General features: G+C 32.9%; 1 protein-coding gene and 1 long non-coding RNA gene across 6 annotated transcripts; one reads left to right on the forward strand and one right to left on the reverse strand.

Annotated features, from left to right (window-relative positions):
- Positions 1-20: 20 nt before the first annotated feature.
- LOC103861363 (cysteine-rich receptor-like protein kinase 5) lies at positions 21-4,951 on the reverse strand. The gene is made up of 8 exons (XM_009139069.3): positions 4,153-4,951; positions 3,751-3,891; positions 3,550-3,671; positions 3,254-3,464; positions 2,935-3,172; positions 2,705-2,858; positions 1,988-2,620; positions 21-1,366 (listed from the first exon to the last, which is right to left on the reverse strand). Exons 1-7 carry the CDS (start codon positions 4,949-4,951, stop codon positions 2,312-2,314), a joined length of 1,974 nt encoding a protein of 657 aa, XP_009137317.1. The 3' UTR covers positions 21-1,366; positions 1,988-2,311.
- Positions 4,948-19,976, forward strand: LOC103861366. Of its 5 annotated transcripts, none has more exons than XR_631531.3 (5): positions 4,948-10,887; positions 10,984-18,493; positions 18,569-18,692; positions 18,795-18,914; positions 19,000-19,974. It is a non-coding gene; the product is annotated as an uncharacterized LOC103861366 (long non-coding RNA). The 5 variants fall into 5 exon arrangements; XR_004456441.1 differs by having other exon boundaries at positions 18,572-18,692; XR_631529.3 differs by having other exon boundaries at positions 18,569-18,914; positions 19,000-19,976.
- Positions 19,977-20,068: the final 92 nt, after the last annotated feature.

The following is a 20,068-nucleotide window of genomic DNA, read 5'->3' on the forward strand; positions in this document are numbered from 1 at the left end:
ATTAACCCTTTATTTTTTTCATGTGAATATATTTCATATAATTTACAGCAATATATATATATATATCGTCACAAATATAAAATTAGTTAAATCCATATATACATAAATCAAAATAAAATATTCAATTCATCTATTAATCAATGTAAAATTCTATTTTTTTTTATGAAATATCAAATGTAATCTTTTAAAAGATAATTCACTTTTTTGGAAAACAAGATTATACGTTTTTACGGGAATTTTATATTTTGCAGTTTGGACTTAAAAAACCAATTTTGCAAATCAAACAAAAAAATCAATATTAGGGTTTTGTGGCCTTGGTGGGAACACTTGTTTTTCTGGGTTTTGCAGAAAAACTCAGTTGTTCAGTTTTGGCTCAAAAATCAATTTTAAGATTTTGGCAAAAAAATAATTTTATTGCGGAATTAACAAAAAATTCAATTTTCTGGTTTTGATGGAAAACTGAATTTTTTTTCTAGAAGGAAAAACTCATTTTTGCCATTTTGTCGGAAAACTCAATTTTGCAATTCTAATGGGAAACTTGTTTTTGTGGTCCAAACGGAAAACCTCACTTTTACAATTTTGGTGGGAAAACTCAATTTTGTGGTTTTCGAGAAAAAAAATTGTTTTGTGTGGGTTTTGGCGGGAAACTCAATTTTGTGATTTTCACAATAAAACCTCAGTTTATGGTTTTGAAGGATAACTTTAAATTTACGGTTTTGATAGAAAATTTTGATTTTACGGTTTTGTTGGAAAACCTTGATTTCAGCTTTGTTGAAAAGCCTGGATTTTTCAGTTTTAACGGAATTTTTTTTTTGTTGTTTTAGTGGAAAAACTTAATTTTGCGGTTTTGGTGGGAAAGCTCAATTTTACGATTTTGGCAAGAAAACTCTATTTTGCGGTTTTGGTGGGAAAATTAATTTTAGTGTTTTAACGGGAAAAACTTATTTACGGTTTTGAGAGAAAACTTGTTTTTATGGTTTTGACAGAAAAACATGTTTTTACGGTTTTGACAGTTACAGTTTTGACAGTAAAATATGTTTTACGGTTTTGACAGTTAAACATGTTTTTGCGGTTTTGGTGGGCCAAAAAACCATTTTACGTTATTGGTTGAAGAGATTATTTTTGCCAAACAATTCAATTTTGCTGTTTGGGTGGAAAAAATCGATTTTACTGTTTTGGTGGAAAAATAAATTTTGTGATAATCTTCAAATTTAGTATAAAATTGTGTAAAGCAAAATATATTACATGGCTAGGATAGCCATCTAATCCCAATAGCTAATTATGTTAACCCTTTTTGTCATGTTTTAAGGTTAAGATTTTGATAAATGGTTAGGGTAACCCTATTAGGTTGAGCTCATTTTAACATCTTTAGGGGGCGACTGGTTTTCCCGCTACCACCCGCAAACACAGCTTTTGCGGTTGGTAGCGGTTGTTGGCGGTTTGCAACAATCACTCAAATCGCTCTAAACCGCTTCAAACCGCTCTGAATCTCATAAATTCAAAAGCTGGCTCCAGCTAGCGTTTGCGGTTGCGGACGGTTGCGGGAGGATAAAAAAAATTTCTTTTTTTTAAAACAATATATATACAAAAGTAAAAATATTTAATAAAAAATTTAAAATTGAAATTATGAATATATTAAAATATATCTATTATATTTTAATTAATATTATAAAATTTTATAATAAAAACAATTTCAATAAATTTTCAAAAATTAAAATTATAACTTTCTAAATATAAATTTTATATTAATTATAATTTTATAATTTTTGATATTTTTATAATTATATTAAATGTTAATATTGTTAATTTATTATTTGACTGTTACCGCATTTGGTAGTTAACCAGTCATAAGTCACCGGCAAACGCACCAATTTTTAACCGCAGTACCAGTCGTACAAATCTCTTAAAACCGCTAGAAACCGCAACCGTCCGCATCCACAAACTCCCGCAACCGCAACCTCAACCGCTGCGTTTGAACCAGTCAGACCCTTAGTCTTGGAAGTTAAAAAGACATTAATGTGTGACTAATCGATGATAAAGGTATTATATGTTATGCTTTATAGAGAGAAAAAAAAAACTGATTGTGTGAAATACTACATTGATATTTGATTATTAAACTTCACGATCCAACTTCCAAGTAAGGTTACACTAAAATTCTTGTTTATACTAAGTGTTCTCAGTTTGCTCCAAATTATCATTTTAAAGTAGTCATTGTTTGTGTTTGTTACATCAACGGACAGTGATGTAATTTCTGATGTGAATCCAAAATTTGCAAGATACTGGAATTTCCAAGATTTTGGGTTTATGAAACTTAACGAGGAGCTAAAGAAGTAATGGATGCTTGATCAATCGAGAAGAGAGAAGACTTGTCCACTGATGAACATGCTTGATCTTTCTTACTTCGGAAGAAAAATCCAGGTGGTCGAGGCACAGCGAGGGAGATCGAGCTAGTAGTAAGCATTTGGACGATTGCTAACATGGTTGGGCGATCCTCAGTATCTTCTTGGACGCATAATAAGGCGATATGGATGCATCTAATTATTTCGTTGCTTTGATAACTCTCTCGAAAGGATGAGTCCACAAGCTCTAGGGGCAATCCATTGTTCCATACCCTCCAAGTCTATTCAACATATTAAGACTTAATTATCTTTGTGATTGTTTAGTAGAGAAGAAAAATTTGCAGATTTAAAGTTTTTATACTCACATATGTAACCAAGTTTCCTAAACTACCATCCATCTCATGGAGGCTGCTGTTCTTCCTCCCGCTTATAATCTCAAGAACTAAGACTCCGAAGCTATAGACATCTGACTTCATTGAGAATTGCCCGTACATCGCATACTCAGGGGACATGTAACCACTGAAACCATACTATATTGAGTTAATAGAGGCATAATAAAGCCTGACATTCAATATATGGCAAGAGAAAAATTTACTAGGTTCCGACTACTCTTCTCGTATTTGCTTCGGTTTGGTCCATTTCGAATATTCTTGCCATACCAAAATCTGCAACTTTGGGGTTCATATCAGCGTCCAAGAGGATATTACCAGCTTTGAGATCCCGATGTATAATTGTGAGTCTTGAATCTTGATGAAGATATAGAATCCCTCTAGCAATTCCTCCTATGATCTTATACCGTCTACTCCAATCCAGCTGGCTCTGCATTCTAGAGTCTACACATCCATAGACAGAATTTAAAAACATTGGCTCGAAAATGAAAAATATTGTGGATAATTATAATTGGTTTAAGTTACCAAACAGGAAGTAATCAAGGCTTTTGTTAGGCACAAACTCATAGACAAGTATCTTCTCTTCTCTCTCAAAACAGTATCCGAGAAGCTTGACAAGATTTCTGTGCTGAAGCTTTGCCACAAGAACAACCTCATTCTTGAACTCTTTCTCGCCTTGTCCTGATGTTTTGGAAAGTCTCTTTACAGCCACTCGTAATCCATTAGGAAGTGTCCCCTAAAAAAAGATAGTGAATAAAACAGAGTCGTCACCTCATTTGAATCTCTTATGCACCTAATTAAGAAGCATGGATTGGTAATACCTTGTAGACTTTTCCAAATCCACCTTCACCTAGTTTGTTACATATGGAAAACTTATCTGTGGCCGCTTCAATAACCTTAAAATCAAACTGCAGTGATCCAGCAGTTGTAATGTCATCTCCTTCTGTAAAAATATGAAAAAATTAAAGGATCCAGCTTCATACAACTTTAAGCAGTACACACATAGTTATTTGAATTGTTACCATCATCTGCAGCTGTAGTATTATCAGTTTTCTTCACTTTCTTTGTTACTTGGTAGCTTGAAACAGCCACAAGAAAAAGAACAAAGACAGAGACCGGCACACAAGTTGCTAAGATTATCACCAGTGAGTTTTTTACTTTTCCTGCCAAAGTGTTATATCAGACATGATGACACATGATTCTCAAATCTTGAATGCAAGGCTTATCCTGAGATTTATGGGGCTATAAAACTTTTTGACTAGATATTAATAATTTTATTTTATTTTACAATTTGAAGGCCATAAGATCCATGTACGTTATCTCTTTAAAATTTTGGGTCAAGATGAATGTTTCATTACGCTTTGTCCATCACACATGTCTCAACCCAAATTAAATGAAAGAAAAAGACACATAGAGCTGTTTACCAGGAGGCGACGGAGTAGCTGTAACCGGAAGCGATGGAGAGGGAGTTGCCACCAAGGATTCATTGTAAAAAGGGTAAATCTCGTACCTTGAGTTACAACTCGGGAAAACAACTCTCCCTCCAACTCTGCTGAAATTAAACTCCATCATGGATTGTTGCAGACAGTTTAAGCAACCTTCAGGTGAAAGATCAGGAATACACTGGACAAATGCATAAAGCGTCTGAGACAAAGTAAATCTCGATTTGTTAACCGCAAATCTCTTTTCCTTGCTATCAGCCGCTTCCATTGAAGACTTGTTCATCAGAGAAAACATTGCATCCTTGAACCGGTCTGGTCGGACACTCTGATTGTTCCAAGTGATTATTGTAGGGGTAGACCATGTTCTTATACCATCCATGAAAATATTCCGGTCTGAGTATCCAAGCATGCACTCATCATACTGAATCAATAATTCTTTCCCTCGTAGACATCGACTCTGAGTGTTACTAGAAGCAAACAAGACGCACTCACGGCAAACGTCTGGCGAGAGATCACCTCTGCAGAGAAATATTCCGAATACTGTACCGTTGTCTTGACCCTTTGCGAGAAAATTAAATCCCTCGGAGAATAAGGAAGCATGGCTGTTTGAAAAAGAGGTCAAAAGACTTTTGAGATTGGATAAGTAAACGTTGTTTGTTGATATCCTGTCGCTGCAACTATGGCCGGCGTAAGTTGGGTCTTGTAGTTGCGCAGAAACTCTCAAGATTGCAATGAAGAAAGTGAGAAGGTAGGTATAGTTTAATGAAGTATAAGCAGACATTATCCAACCTCTCCTCTTTTCCTCTCTGCTTTTTTTTTTTGTTTCTTTGTTTGAGTGGTGAGTACTAATGAATGAGTATGAAACCAGCCAGCCAGTCAAGAGTCAATGATTTTTGTTTCTGCAAAATAATACAATGTCATGCAAGTCAAGGTCAACTAAACGAGTGACATGTAGTTTGATGAATTGTTCTGTTAGGCGGGAAGACTTTGAGTGAAAAAGACACCACCGTTTTTACTTCCTTACCTAACAAGTAACAACTGAAGAGTTTATAGAGGACAAAAGAGTAATTTCACATTTCTACCCTTCATTGCTTCAGAACCAATAAACACTCTTAATGGAAGGTTGATTTCACATGGTAGTCGTTGACTTGCCCAATATTAAACTTTAAAACTCTGTATTAGATATTTAGATGCATATCAACTGACTAGTGCACAATAGCAATACATGCATCTGTCCATCTTCCTAGCTTCCAAGTTCCAACCAAAGATACAGAAGATAAATTTGAAAGCAATAAAATTGAGGAAACAACTGTGTATCTTGGGCCCAATGCCAATCTGGGCTTTTAAAGTACAAACCCATGATGTAGATTTTAAAAGTACAAACCCATGACGTGGGTTTTAAAATAGCCTCTTGGTGTTCAATGGTGATGAGCTTTGTGTTTTTCGCCATGCATATGTCTTAAAAAGACGTTGGGTTCGAATACAACACGGAAGAGAGATTAACATGATAAACATGAAAACAACACAAGCTTTAGAGAGAGATAAAAATAATAAACATGCACGCAATATAGAACTTTAGAGATAATTTACTTTATTAAGAAACAACCTATTAGGTACAAGACCAACGTTTTTTTTGGTCATTCAGTGACCAAAGCTATAATCTTTAGTATTGTTTTGTTAAAAGTTAAAACATAGAACAGAAAATAAAAATACAAAAACATGAATCATCTATAGTTAAACTAAAACTATAGTTAAAAGAAAGCAAAATAATATAAATCCTTTAACAATTAAATAAGCTTACAATTTTTAAAATAAATAGTTCAATAAATTGATAAATTTTTTTAATAAAAACATGAAAATTTATTTAATTTCAGTTGAGAATAAAAATATTTTAAATATATTTATATTATTTGTTCATTTGTTTACTTGTCCGAAGGGCAGGCCTACCCTAGTGTAACATATAAAAATGTTAGATTCAATAAATTTAAGCTCGGGACCTTCATATAATTAATCAATAAATTAATATTATTTTAAAATTAATTCATTGATTTTATATTAGAACATTACAAAATAATTATATTGATTAATTTAGTATTTCACTTATAATTTATGATTTAATTTGTTATTTATAATTTCTGTTATTATAAAATAACTTTAATAATTTTTTAATTTTTAATATATATTTTATTTTTTTTATAAATTTTTGTAATTTTATTAACTTTGATCAATCTTAAAGATTATAATACAAATAAAAAATATTTTTGAAGTAAGAATTAAGGTTTCACTATTGGAGGAAACCACTCTCAAACCTCCCGTTTAAGGTTTACCAAATCTTAAAAATAAGGTTGTTTGTGGATATGTGATTAGTAGTATATACAGAAAATTTTCTTCTTTTTTTGACATCATAAAGTAAGACTTTATAAATTGATAATGTTGAGATATCATAGTTTATCTAAGACACTATTAGTCTAAATTCTTAAGTTATACAATTTTATCCTTCTCGTTATACATTTCATTTGACATTTTAAAACCCCCAATTGTAAGCATTCTGTACCTGATTATCACACATGCATTAGTTAATTGCATTACAATGAGTTGAAGTTACCAAAAAAATATCCCTAGGAATTGACATAGCCAAGTCTCAACACAGGTTTTGATTGTTCAAAAAAAATATTTTCTAAAAAACAAATAACAAAACACCTGAAAAATGAAAGCATAAACTCGACGATGTAATAAAAAGAATTTCAGTTTGAAAAACAATATATGGGCCAGTCAAGTGACACATACACAACCAAAATACACATGTCTCAAGTGACATACACAAGCCCATAATGTATACGTGTCCAGGTCAACAGAAACTATTCGTCTAGCCTTGAAGAAGCATATATATTAACCCTATATTATTTGTAATATTTAATTTACAAGTTAAAAAAACATTTTAAATTTAAGTAAAATATCTTAAGGATGGCTGAAACTTATTCGTTAAGGCTACATACAATGTAGGTAGAATTATCTAGTCCTAATCTCACATAAGCATCAAAGGGAAATATAATATTTGACAACTTTTGGAAATATTTTTTTCTTTTTTAATTATAAGAACAAAAGGAAGTTTTCTTAAAAGAAAATCTAAAAATATGAAGTTACATTGAAATGTATCTGAAATAAAAATAAACAGAATCTCTTAGTTGGCTAATTACCTTCAAATAAAACAATTATGGAAAAAATCTTATCCAGCAAATTTTATCAAACCTATATAGAAATTTTATTTTCTATTTTTTAAAATTCAATACTATATTAGTGTATTGTAAATTTTGGTTTTCAGTAAGAATTTTGAAAATATTCTAGAAATATATTTTCATAGCTATTTTAGACCTTTTTAGATAAATATTAAAATCCAAAATGTAAATAATTTTCAGAGAGGCATCAATGAAAGGATAACAAGATTGTGTATAAATTTTAAACCTCTAGAGTCCTCCAAAGACACTTCTGTGCTCTCATTAACAATCTTTATCCCTCTTTTTCTCTTATAGTTCATTCTTTTGTTATTTCAATACTCCAAGATCAATGAGGGGTAAATATATGCCTCCAAGGAAAACAGTTCGCAGAAGATCTCCGTCACCTGAACCATCTGGAGAGAGTTCAACAGATGATGAAACAAACGAAGTTGAGAGAAAAGTCCCCTTCAATGTTGCTCTCATGAGACCTCGGCCATTTAACCCATTTGATGAGGATGATTCAACGGACAGTGAAGCAACGGACACCGAAGCAACAGACAGTGAAGCAACGGACAATGAAGCAACGGACAGTGAAGCACTGGACAGTGAAGCAACGGAGAGTGAAGCAACGGACAGTGAAGCAACGGACAACGAAGAGAACGAAGTTGCGAGAGAATCTCCCAAAGCTCCTCGCATGAGAGTTAGGGCACGAGAACCATCTGATGAGGATGATTCAACGGACAGTGACGCAACAAGTCAAGAGGAGTTAAAAGTGAGTCCAAAGAAGAACAATGATGCAGTAAACGAGCCGCCGAACAAGAAGAGAAGACTGCATAGGAGGAAGATGTATACCCCTCGAAGATTTATTTCCCCAGAGGCAGAAGTTAACCAGACTGATGCAAAGCCGTGCAACAGTGGGGGATCAAAGGAGAGCCATTCTGATTAACATGTCGCCCCAGAAGAACCATAACCAAGACGAATCAGAAACAATGGCTTATCCAATATCTATGTTCTTATCTTTTATTTTATGGACTTTATTTCGGAATTTGAATTTTGCTTTTAAGTTATCTACATGCTGAGATATAATAAAGTTTTTCATTTCAACCTCAAACGTCTTGATTGAATCTGAAAAATATTAAAGATATAACCAAACATGTGATTGAAAAAACCCCAACCCCTATCCAAATCTTCCGATCAACACCAATGTTTTTGTTTTACACAACCTAAAAACTGTCAAAATTTTCTTATCTTTAAGAAAGTTTTCAGTTCTCCTAACTCACCAACTCTCACGAACCCTAAAGAGTGGAAAATCTCTTGAACCTTCAATCTTAATAAAATCAATTGAAGTATCTGTGTCGTTTTTTTTAACTTTAAAAGTTTCAGTGTTTGCCTTTTCATAATCAAACTACATATTGACACTTAAAACCTCCTAATTTTAAGCATATTGTACCTGGATGATCACACATGTAGGGGCGGTTCTAGAATCTATTTTCATCCAGGGCAGCAAGGCATAAGACCACATCATAAGGGGCAACATAAAAATTCTCTGAACAATTACACTTATTTTCACGAGATTCGCCCCTGCACGCATGCACTAGTTAATTGCACTATAATGATTTGCAGTTTCCAATAAAATTCTCCCTAGGAATTGAAATAGCACAGGTTGATTGTTCAACAAAATTATTTTTCAAAAACAAATACAAAAAATACCTGAAGCTTGCAAACATAAAATGGAGAATGTAATAAAAGGAATCTCTGTTGGAAAAACAATATATGGGCCAGTCTGAGTGACATACACAAAATCAAATTACATATGTCTCAAGTGACATACACAGGCCCATGATATATACACATGTCCAGTTAGAGGTGGGCGTTCGGGTATCCATTCGGGTTCGGTTCGGGTTTATTCGGGTTTTGGGTTTTCGGAGTTAAAAATTTCAGCCACATTCGGGTATTTCTAAATTTCGGTTCGGGTTTGATTCAGATAACCCATTTAAATGATTTTTAAAATTTTAAAATTCAATATATTGTTTAAATTTCTCAAATTCTGAAAATAAAATAAGATATTACATATAAATTGGAATAACATATGTTAGAATACTTAAACTTAGCATATAAATTAGTTTGGTTTGAATATTTTGCTAGAGAATCAGTAGTTATTTCAAATATTTTTGGTGTTTTGAGTATATTTTAGCTATTTTAGACATTTACTTTTGACTATTTGTATATATTTTCAAGTATTTTAGACAACTTAAAAATATCTTATATATTTTTAATATTTTTAATATACACAAAATCTAAAAATAATTAATATATTTAGATATAAAAATCTATTTCGAATAAATTCGAATACCCGAAATACTTCGGTTAGGGTCAGGTTTGGTTTCGGTTTTTTGGATACCAAAATTTTGAACCCGGTCGGATAATTAATCAATTTCAGTTCAGGTTCGATATTACTTTTTCGGATCAGATTCGGTTCGTTTCTTCGGATTTAGGTTTTTTGCCCAGCCCTATGTCCAGTTCAACAGAAACTATGTGTCTAGCCTTGAAGCATTGATATTATTTGTAATATTTAATTTACAAGTTAAGAAAAAAACAACTCAAATTTAATTAAAATATCTTAAGGATGGCTGAAACTTATTCGTTTAGGCTACATACAGTGTAAGTAAAAATTATCTAGTCATAGTCTCACATAAGCATCAAAGGGAAATATAAAATTTGACAATTTTTGGAAATATATTTTTCTTTTTTAGTTATTAGAACAAAAGGAAGTTTTCTTTATGTAAAATCTAAAATTATGAATTTACATTGAAATGTATCTGAAATAACAAGATACGTAATATCTTACTTGTTTAGCTATCTTCAAATAAAACAATTATGGAAAAAATCATATCCAGCAAATTTTATCAAACATATATAGAGTTAATACTGTATTAGTTTACTGTAAAATTGTGTGTTTTAGTAATAATTTTGAAAATCTAGAAATATATTTTCATAGCTATTTTAGATCATTTTAGATAAATATTAAAATATAAAATCGTTAATAATTTTCAAAGAGATGTTGGAGAGAGATTACATCCCTCAACAAAGCTCTTCAAATGCAATTTTTGGCCTAATTTGAACATGCAAATCAGGGAGAACTCGGCCCTACACAATCCGGCCCACTACATTCGGCCCAACCGGATTAGGTCAGCGCAAAGTGAGGGCTTAGAAGCGCCGAGTATAAAGGAAAAAGGAAAGCACAAGAAGAAAAGACATTCAGAAGCCAGACAAGACTAGAACGGCTAGAAATATGGTTTATCATCTTTAATCCTTTATTCTAGCCAGAAACATTTTCTTTTATCTTAACATTACCAAAACTCTCTTGTAATCTCCGACCAGATTGTTTAACAAAACGTCTTTCAAATAACTCACCACCTTGTTCGCTCACTCTCTAATTACACACCGAACACTGATTAAACAAGAGACATCAATGAAAGTATAACAAGATTTTATATAAATTGTAAGCCTCTAGAGTCCTCCAAAGACACTTCTGTGTTTTTATTAACAATCTTTATCCCTCTTTTTATCTTATAGTTCATTATTTTTGATATTTCAGTACTCCAAGATCAATGAGTGATAAATATAAGCTTCCAAGGACAACACTTCGCAGAAGATCTCTGTCAGCTGAGCTATCTGGAGAGAGTTCAACAGATGATGAAGCAAACAAAGTTGAGAGAAAAGTCCCCTACAAAGCTCTTCTCATAAGACCTCGGCCATTTGAACCATTTGATGAGGATGATTCAATGGACAGTGATGCAACGGATAGTGATGCAACGGACAATGATGTAACAAGTCCAGAGGGGTTGAAAGCGAGTCCAAAGAAGAGCAATGATGCAATAAACGAGCCGTCGAACAAGAAGAGAAGACTGCATAGGAAGAAGATGTATACCCCTCGAAAATTTATTTCCCCAGAGGCAGAAGTTAACCAGACTGATGCAAATCCGTGCAACAGTGGGAGATCAGAGAAGGCCCTTTCTGATCAACGTGTCACCCCAGAAAAACCATAAACAAGACGAATCAGAATCAATGGCTTATCCAATATCTATGTTCTTATCTTTTATTTTATGGACTTTATTTCGTAATTTGAAGTTTGCTTTTAGCTTATCTGCATGCTGAGATATAATAAAGTTTTTCATTTCAACCTCAAACGTGTTGATTGAATCTGAAAAAAAAAGTTTGGGTGTAATATCTCATCTTCAAACCACAAAATCAGCCCATTTGTTGTTCCTTCCTTTTCTGTCTTCGAAAAAACAAGATTGACACTAACCAAACATGTGATTGAAAAAACCCCAACCCCTTATCCAAATATTCCGATGAACACCAATGTTTTTGTTTTACACAGCCTAAAAACTGTCAAAATTTTCTTATCTTTAAGAGAGTTTTCCATTCACCTAACTCACCAACTCTCACAAACTTATTATACTCCTGAATATGAAACCAAGGATACTGATATCTTGGCAGCATTCCGACCCTAAAGTGTGGAAAATCTCTTGAACCTTCAATCTTAATAAAATTAAGTGAAGTATTTGTGTCGTTTATTTTTATAATTTGAAAGTTTCAGTGGTTGCCTATCATAGTCAAACTACATTTTGGACAGGACATTTATGTACACAGGAAAAGAAGGATATGTGAAAACTGAAGTGCAGTGGTTAGTAATACTGAATCCAGAGATGCAAGGGATCTCTTTTACAGTTTCCATTATGATGATGTGTTTGCTGACTCAGTAAAGCACAGTTGCATTGTGCATTTCGTGCCAGAGAATAAGCAAATTAAATTCCAAACCGTAAGGAGCACCCTGGCCTTATTGTGCAAAAGGTTTATAATATCGCTATAGAAGAAGCTGTGGAAGTTCATTCATAATGATTTAAATGAGGATCAAAGAAGTGAGATTGATTTTCATTTGGAAAAGACGATTTCATGAATTGGTGATCTTCCGGATATTGAGAATAAGCAAATGACTTAAAAAGTTGAGAGAAAGAGTCCTTGAAGCTGTAATTTGGCAAATGCACCTTGTTACTGATAGCAGGAGTAAGTATAGTTTTTTGCTCTATCATTTTTCTTGTTTTTTTTTTATATATTAAGCAATTTTGTTTTGTTTCAAAAAAAAAAGAAGCAATTGTGTTTATACACTATTATAAATAGGGTTTTCACTTACAGGTTTACATCATCGTATAGAGGAGGAAAACTGGTTTTTTTTTAATACATCAAGTAATTTTTTTATACACTATTATAAATAGGATTTTCACTTGAAGGTTACATTATCGTGTAGAGGAGCAAAACGGTTTTTGATGAGGACTGGCTAAGCTAGCGTTGATGGTGACAGTATGACATTTGTCATAAAACAGTATTTCAAAAGTTAAGACATGCTGGTTTCTTACACGAGAAAATGCTGGTTTCTCTCACTTATTTTTGTCTTTTTCTGATTTTTTTATTCTTCACATACTGTCTTAAAGACATGCCTTGCAGATGCTCTTATGAGTCTTTTGAAATATATATACAAAAGTACTGGAGGTGCTAGTTCATAATATCAAAGTTAGTTTAAACATTTCTTTTTCAGTTTTTGGTATATGTGTGTGCACTGTGCATGATGAACTTCTTAGAATCGTTAGGTATTGATAATATTTCACCTTAGGATGTTAAATAGGGGTTTTAATCTCTGATTCTCAGCATTTAATTTAAGTTCAGCCGTAAAGGAACCCTACTTCTTTTTAGATCCCACCAAAATTTGCAAAAGAGGATTAAACCCTTTTAACTCATAAACCCTTTATTTTTTTCATGTGAATATATTTCATATAATTTAGAGCAATATATATCTTCACAAATATAAAATTAGTTAAATCCATATATACATAAATCAAAATAAAACATTCAATTCATCTATTAATCAATGTAAAAGTCTGTTTTTTTATGAAATATCAAATGTAATCTTTTAAAAAATAATTCACTTTTTTGGAAAACAAGATTATTCATTTTTTACGAAAAATTTACATTTGCAGTTTGGACTTAAAAATCAATTTTGCAAATCAAACAAAAAAAATCAATATTGCGGTTTTGTGGCCTTGGCGGGAACACTTGTTTTTGTGGGTTTTGCAGAAAAACTCAGTTGTTCAGTTTTGGCGAAAAAATCAATTTTACGATTTTGGCAAAAAAATAATTTTATTGCGGAATTAAAGAAAAATTCAATTTTCTCGTTTTGATGGAAAACTGAATTTTTTTTATCTAGAAGGAAAAACTTATTTTTGCGATTTTATCAGAAAACTCAAATTTGTAATTCTAACGGGAAATTTGTTTTTGTGGTCCAAACGGAAAGCCTCATTTTTACAATTTTGGTGAAAAAAACTCAATTTTGTGGTTTTGGAGAAAAAAATAGTTTTGTGTGGGTTTTGGCGGAAAAACTCAATTTTGTGATTTTCACAATAAAACCTCAGTTTATGGTTTTGATGTATAACTTTAAATTTACGGTTTTGATGTAAAATTTCGATTTTGCTGTTTTGGTGAAAAACCTTGATTTTCAGCTTTGTTGAAAAACCTGGATTTTTCTGTTTTAAATGAAAACTTTTTTTGCTGTTTTAGTGAAAAAACTTGATTTTGCGGTTTTGGCAGAAAAATATATTTATTTTTTTTGGAGGGAAAACTGAATTTTAGGATTTTGGCAGGAAAACTCTATTTTGCGGTTTTGGTGAGAAAATAAATTTTAGTGTTTTAACGGGAAAACTTATTTTACCGTTTTGACAGAAAAACTTGTTTTTATGGTTTTGACAAGAAAACATATTTTTACGGTTTTGACAGTTACGGTTTTGACAGTAAAATGTGTTTTATGGTTTTAACAGTTAAACATGTTTTTGCAGTTTGGTGGGCGAGAAAATCATATTTTACGCTATTGTTGAAGAGATTATTTTTGCCAAACAATTCAATTTTGTTGTTTGGGTGGAAAAAATCGATTTTATTGTATCGGTGGAAAAATAAATTTTGTCATAATCTTTAAATTTAGTATAAAATTGTGTAAAGCAAAATATATTACATGGCTAGGATAACTAGGGGTAGGCGTTCGGGTACCCATTCGGGTTCGGTTCGGATCTATTCGGGTTTCGGGTTTTCGGGTTTAATGATTTCAGTCCCATTCAGGTATTTCTAAATTTTGGTTCGGGTTCGGTTTGGATCTTTGCGGGTTCGGTTCGGGTTCGGATAACCCATTTAAATTATTTTTAAAATTTTAATATTCATTATATGCTTAAAATTTCTCAAAATCTTTAAAACGAAATAATCTATTACATATAAATTTGTATAATATATGTCAAAATAGCTAAAATTGTCATATAAATTGGTTTGATTTGAATATTTAGATAGAAAATCAATCGATATTTCAAGTATCTTGATGTTTTGAATATATTTTAGCTATTTTAAACATTTATTTTTGATTATTTATATATATTTCAAGTATTTTAGACAATTTAAAAGTATCCTATATATTTTTATTTTTTTAATATATATTAAATTTAAAAATAAGTAATATATTTAGGTATATAAATCTATTTCGGTTATATTCGGGTATCCGAGATGTTTCGATTCGGGTCGGTTTTGGCTTCGGTTCTTTAGATACCAAAATTTTGAACCCGTCCGGATATTTAATCAATTTCGGTTCGGGTTCGGTACTACTTTTTTGGATCGGGTTCGGTTCGGTTCTTCGGATCCTGGATAACCATCGAAGCCCAATAGCTAATTATGTTTAACCTTTTTTTTTGTCATGTTTTAAGGTTAAGATTTTGATAAATGGTTAGGGTAACCCTATTAGGTTGAGTTCATTTCAACATCCTTAGTCTTGGAAGTTAAAAAGACATTAATGTGTGACTAAGCGATGATAAAGGTATTATATGTTATGCTTTATAGAGAAAAAAAAAACTGATTGTGTGAAATACTACATTGATATTTGATTATTAAACTTCACGATCCAACTTCCAAGTAAGGTTACACTAAAATTCTTGTTTATACTAAGTGTTCTCAGTTTGCTCCAAATTATCATTTTAATGTAGTCATTGTTTGTGTTTGTTTGTCGAACTCGTGAATGCTAGGTGAACGACATCTAACTGGCGAATTGAAACCTTAACATCTGATAAACATGAAGCGCTAGCTATGAGCAGGTAGTGTATCATATTCACACATTTCTTGAAATGATTGATGGTAGAAGTTCATTGTATATTTTTTCGTGAAAGTGGAATCTTATTAATCTTCACCGGTTGTGGCAATAACATAAAACCTAAATCTTCATGTTAATTACCTCATAAATTGTATATAATCATATCTTCTGTGATTTTACGTGTTATAAGTAACTAATTTTGTTTTTCCGAATCAGAACGGCCACACTCTTGATGAAATGGCGGCTGTTATCGAAGAACCAAGATTAAAGATGAATTAATCTACCTACCTCCAAAAAGAGCTAGGCACCGTTTTTATACTCCATTGACGATCAAAGAAGTTACTAAACCGGCCTGAATTGACAATCAAATATAGGTAATGGTATTTTTATCTTCCTCGTTTATATAATTCTATAAAGAAGCCTTTATTAGAGTTTCCTTTTCAAGGTGTGATGCAGATCATGACTTCTTATCTTCCTTTTTTTTTTTGCTTTGTTGCATCCAAATAAAGATAGGAGAGTTGGTTACATAATACCTTAGATAAAACTTGTGAAATTAAGTTACAAAAAAAAAAAAACTTGTGAAATAGCCAAGAGTCTTTGCGTTTGTCTTTACATCGTCTTCGATAGTGGGTTGATCTGGTTGCTTTGTGTTTTTTCCTCGTGGACCCATTTTTGTTTGTTGCAAATGTGAGTCTCTCTTGTCTACGAGATTCTCTAGTCTATTTTTTTGGGCTGCCATAAAATTGCAACATCCAGGGTTGTCTCAAGATAAGTCTGCACACGAATCAAAACATTGATGGGATCGGTAGTAAATATGTATACATTTATTTGCAGACCAAGTGAAATAAGGTACCAGGTACATTAGAAAATTTAGACACACTAATGCATATTGACCTCAAAGAAAGTAACATTCTATATTCTGATGTGAATCCAAAATTTGCAAGATACTGGAATTTCCATGATTTTGGGTTTATGAAACTTAACGAGGAGCTAAAGAAGTAATGGATGCTTGATCAATCGAACAGAGAGAAGACTTGTCCACTGATGAACATGCTTGATCTTTCTTACTTCGGAAGAAAAATCCAGGTGGTCGAGGCACAGCGAGGGAGATCAAGCTAGTAGTAAGCATTTGGACGATTGCTGACATGGTTGGGCGATCCTCAGAATCTTCTTGGACACATAATAAGGCGATATGGATGCATCTAATTATTTTGTTGCTTTGATAACTCTCTCGAAAGGATGAGTCCACGAGCTCTAGGGGCAATCCATTGTTCCATACCCTCCAAGTCTATTCAACATTTTAAGACTTAATTATCTTTGTGATTGTTTAGTAGAGAAGAAAAATTTGCAGATTTAAAGTTTTTATACTCACATATGTAACCAAGTTTCCTAAACTACCATCCATCTCAAGGAGGCTGCTATTCTTCCTCACGCTTATAATCTCAAGAACTAAGACTCCGAAGCTACAGACATCTGACTTCATTTAGAATTGGCCGTACATCGCATACTCAGGGGACATGTAACCACTGAAACAATACTATATTGAGTTAATAGAGGCATAATAAAGCCTGACATTCAATATATGGCAAGATAAAAACTTACTAGGTTCCGACTACTCTTCTCGTATTTGCTTCGGTTTGGTCCATTTCAAATATTCTTACCATACCAAAATCTGCAACTTTGGGGTTCATATCAGCGTCCAAGAGAATGTTACCAGCTTTGAGGTTCCGATGTATAATTGTGAGTCTTAAATCTTGATGGAGATATAGAATCCCTCTAGCAATTACTCCTACGATCTTATACCGTCTAGTCCAATCCAACTGGCTCTGCAATCTAGGGTCCACACATCCATAGATAGAATGTAAAAACATTGGAGTAAATATTGTGGCTAATAAGAATTGGTTTTAAGTTACCAAACAGGAAGTAATCGAGGCTTTTATTAAGCACCAACTCGTAGACAAGTATCTTCTCTTGTCTCTCAAACAATATCCGAGAAGCTTGACCAGATTTCTGTGCTGAAGCTTTGCCACAAGAACGACTTCATTCTTGAACTCTTTCTCGCCTTGTCCTGATGTTTTGGAAAGTCTCTTCACAGCAACTTGTAATCCATTTGGAAGTGTCCCCTAAAAAAGATAGTGAATTAAACAGTCGTCACCTCATTTGAATCTCTAATGCACCTAATTAAGAACCTCAGTGAACTGGTAATACCTTGTAGACTTTTCGGAATCCACCTTGACCTAGTTTGTTACATATCGAAAACTTATTTTTGGCAGCTTCAATAACCTTAAAGTCAAACTGTAGTGAGCCTGAAGTTGTAATGTCATACCCTTCTGTAAAAAAAAATAGTAAAAAAAGATCTATATATATAAAAAAATGTATGCTTCACTCCTATGCATCCACGTCAGATCCACGTCAGAAAGTCGCTTTATGTGGTGTCAACACCTGTCCCTGTTAGCAAAACTTACCGTATCATTTAATCGTTGGTTGCTTTCTACTTATTTTCCATTGGACCTTAATTTGCGTTGTTTTCTACTTATTATTCACAATTGGGCCTTTATGTTTTATTTTAGGTTTCTAAATTGATAATTTGCATTTTGAGTGTTGGGCTGGTAACATGAAATTAAAGTTACTCATGATTGTCGAGCTATTTCTTCAACCATGGTGATCTTCAGATTTCTAGGGTTCCTCTCATCGTCTTTTTCTTTCTGTAATTAGGTGGACTGAATGGAATTTCTAGACGTCTTGAGGAATCTCTTTAGCTAGCTCCGTTCGTGTCGTTTTGTCTCGGATTCTTCTCCTTAGGACCGTTACAGGATTCATTGATTCAACGCCATTGAAGACCTTCTTTATTCCTTAGCCCCACTCCAATCATAATTACTCATTAAATGCATTTTACCTCTCTTCGAGGCGGTGGCGATCCAGTTATAAAAAGGTAAGCCTTGAACATCATCCTCACAAATCCTCATCCAGTTATAAAACGGTAAAACTAGAAACTCTTTTTTTCCAGTAGAATGGCAAACTCATCGATTCTCCTCGCTGAGGCTGGCTGGCCGATGTTCTTTAAAGCATTTGCCTGCTGAGATCGAGATCTATTACTACTTCGGCTTTCTTTTCCGGACTGATTAGAAAAAGTAAGAGGTTACTTCTTTATTTCAGTGGGGTTTCGTTGAGATAATTTGTTATTAATCTTGATGTCTTCATATTTCCAAAGTGTTTTGCTTTTTCTCCTTTAGGCCAAATCTTGCTTTTCAGCTAGCAATTGGTTACCTCAACAGCTTAAACAAGAGAACCCTTTTTATATATATAGATTCTTTGAGCTATGAGAAGCATGGTGATCTTGCTGAGATTAGTGGGTGAGTAATTCATTGATTATTGATTTTCAGTCTATTATATCGACTCAACAGTTAATTAACTGATCGATTTTACTTCTATTTGCAGTACTCAGTCCGTCCTTGGGCCATTCTGCGACACTGCGTCATGGTGCGATGGGCAGATACGTTTTGTGATAATTGTTATAAACACTAGAAACTCTTGATTCAGCTTTTGTTTTGGTTATTCGAGGTGTCATTTTGTGGGTGCAGGAAAAACTTCTGAATCTCTTGCTTCGTAACTACCTGCACTACATCCTTTATGACCAAGTAGAGAAGTTGAGATCAAAAGCACCAAGATTTGAGGCACATTCTAACCAACATGTTTATCTTTTAGTAGTTATTCTTTCATACCAATTCGTTAGTGTAGCTTTCTAGATTATAGATATATCGTTTATATGATCTCTTACTTATGCTAACTTTTCCACAGTCAATTTTTTCTTCAAATACGGTGTTTATATGTAAGACCATTGGGTATGATTTTTTTCTCTTATCAGTACTAGCTGTTTTTGTTTCATGGGACATCTTCAACTATTGTATCTAATATGATATTCACATACGCACTCCGGTCATGCTGGTCGTACCATATATATGTGTATATTTATATCTAAAATGCAAAAAGGTCGATTGAATACTGATAAAACAGGTCTGATGTGAGAAAAAGACATGTATATGGCAGATGAAGGGAACCTAAAAGTGAGAAGAGACAAGAGATACACGAACGTGTTGAATTTATAGCTGCTGTCTTTTCAGTTTTCACCAGAAGAATAGTGTAAGCATCAATGAGGAATCTTATTCTCCAGCAAAGAAGCTTAAAAAAGGTCCAGACTGCACGAGGTCGTATTTTAAATTTACAGCCATTGCCTGATTTATATGTTCTAGATGTAAATTTTTCTGTGGTCGTTTATTTTAAAAGTTTGTTACTTAGTTTGGTTTTTGTCTTATTTTTTCATTTGTAAATGTTTTCCCATAAATTGGTGAGGCGGACAATAGCACTTTGTTCTTTTGGTTAATTTTCAGTAAATATACTCTTTTTCATGATTTCTATTTAAATATTTTGGATGGGCAAACATAAACTTATTTGTCCTTTAGTTTCGATCAAGAGAAGAGTAGTACATTCGATATAGTATTTCTGAATA

The sequence above is a fragment of the Brassica rapa genome, chromosome A03 (genome assembly GCF_000309985.2).
Source record: "Brassica rapa cultivar Chiifu-401-42 chromosome A03, CAAS_Brap_v3.01, whole genome shotgun sequence".
Lineage (NCBI taxonomy): Eukaryota > Viridiplantae > Streptophyta > Magnoliopsida > Brassicales > Brassicaceae > Brassica > Brassica rapa.

Coding starts and splice junctions, on each gene's coding strand:
- LOC103861363 (XM_009139069.3), bottom strand. CDS start 4,951: ATGTCTGCTTATACTTCATTAAACTATACCTACCTTCTCACTTTCTTC. Junction 3,892..4,152: donor AGCTACTCCGTCGCCTCCTG/GTAAACAGCTCT, acceptor ACACTTTGGCAG/GAAAAGTAAAAAACTCACTG. Junction 3,672..3,750: donor TACTACAGCTGCAGATGATG/GTAACAATTCAA, acceptor ATATTTTTACAG/AAGGAGATGACATTACAACT.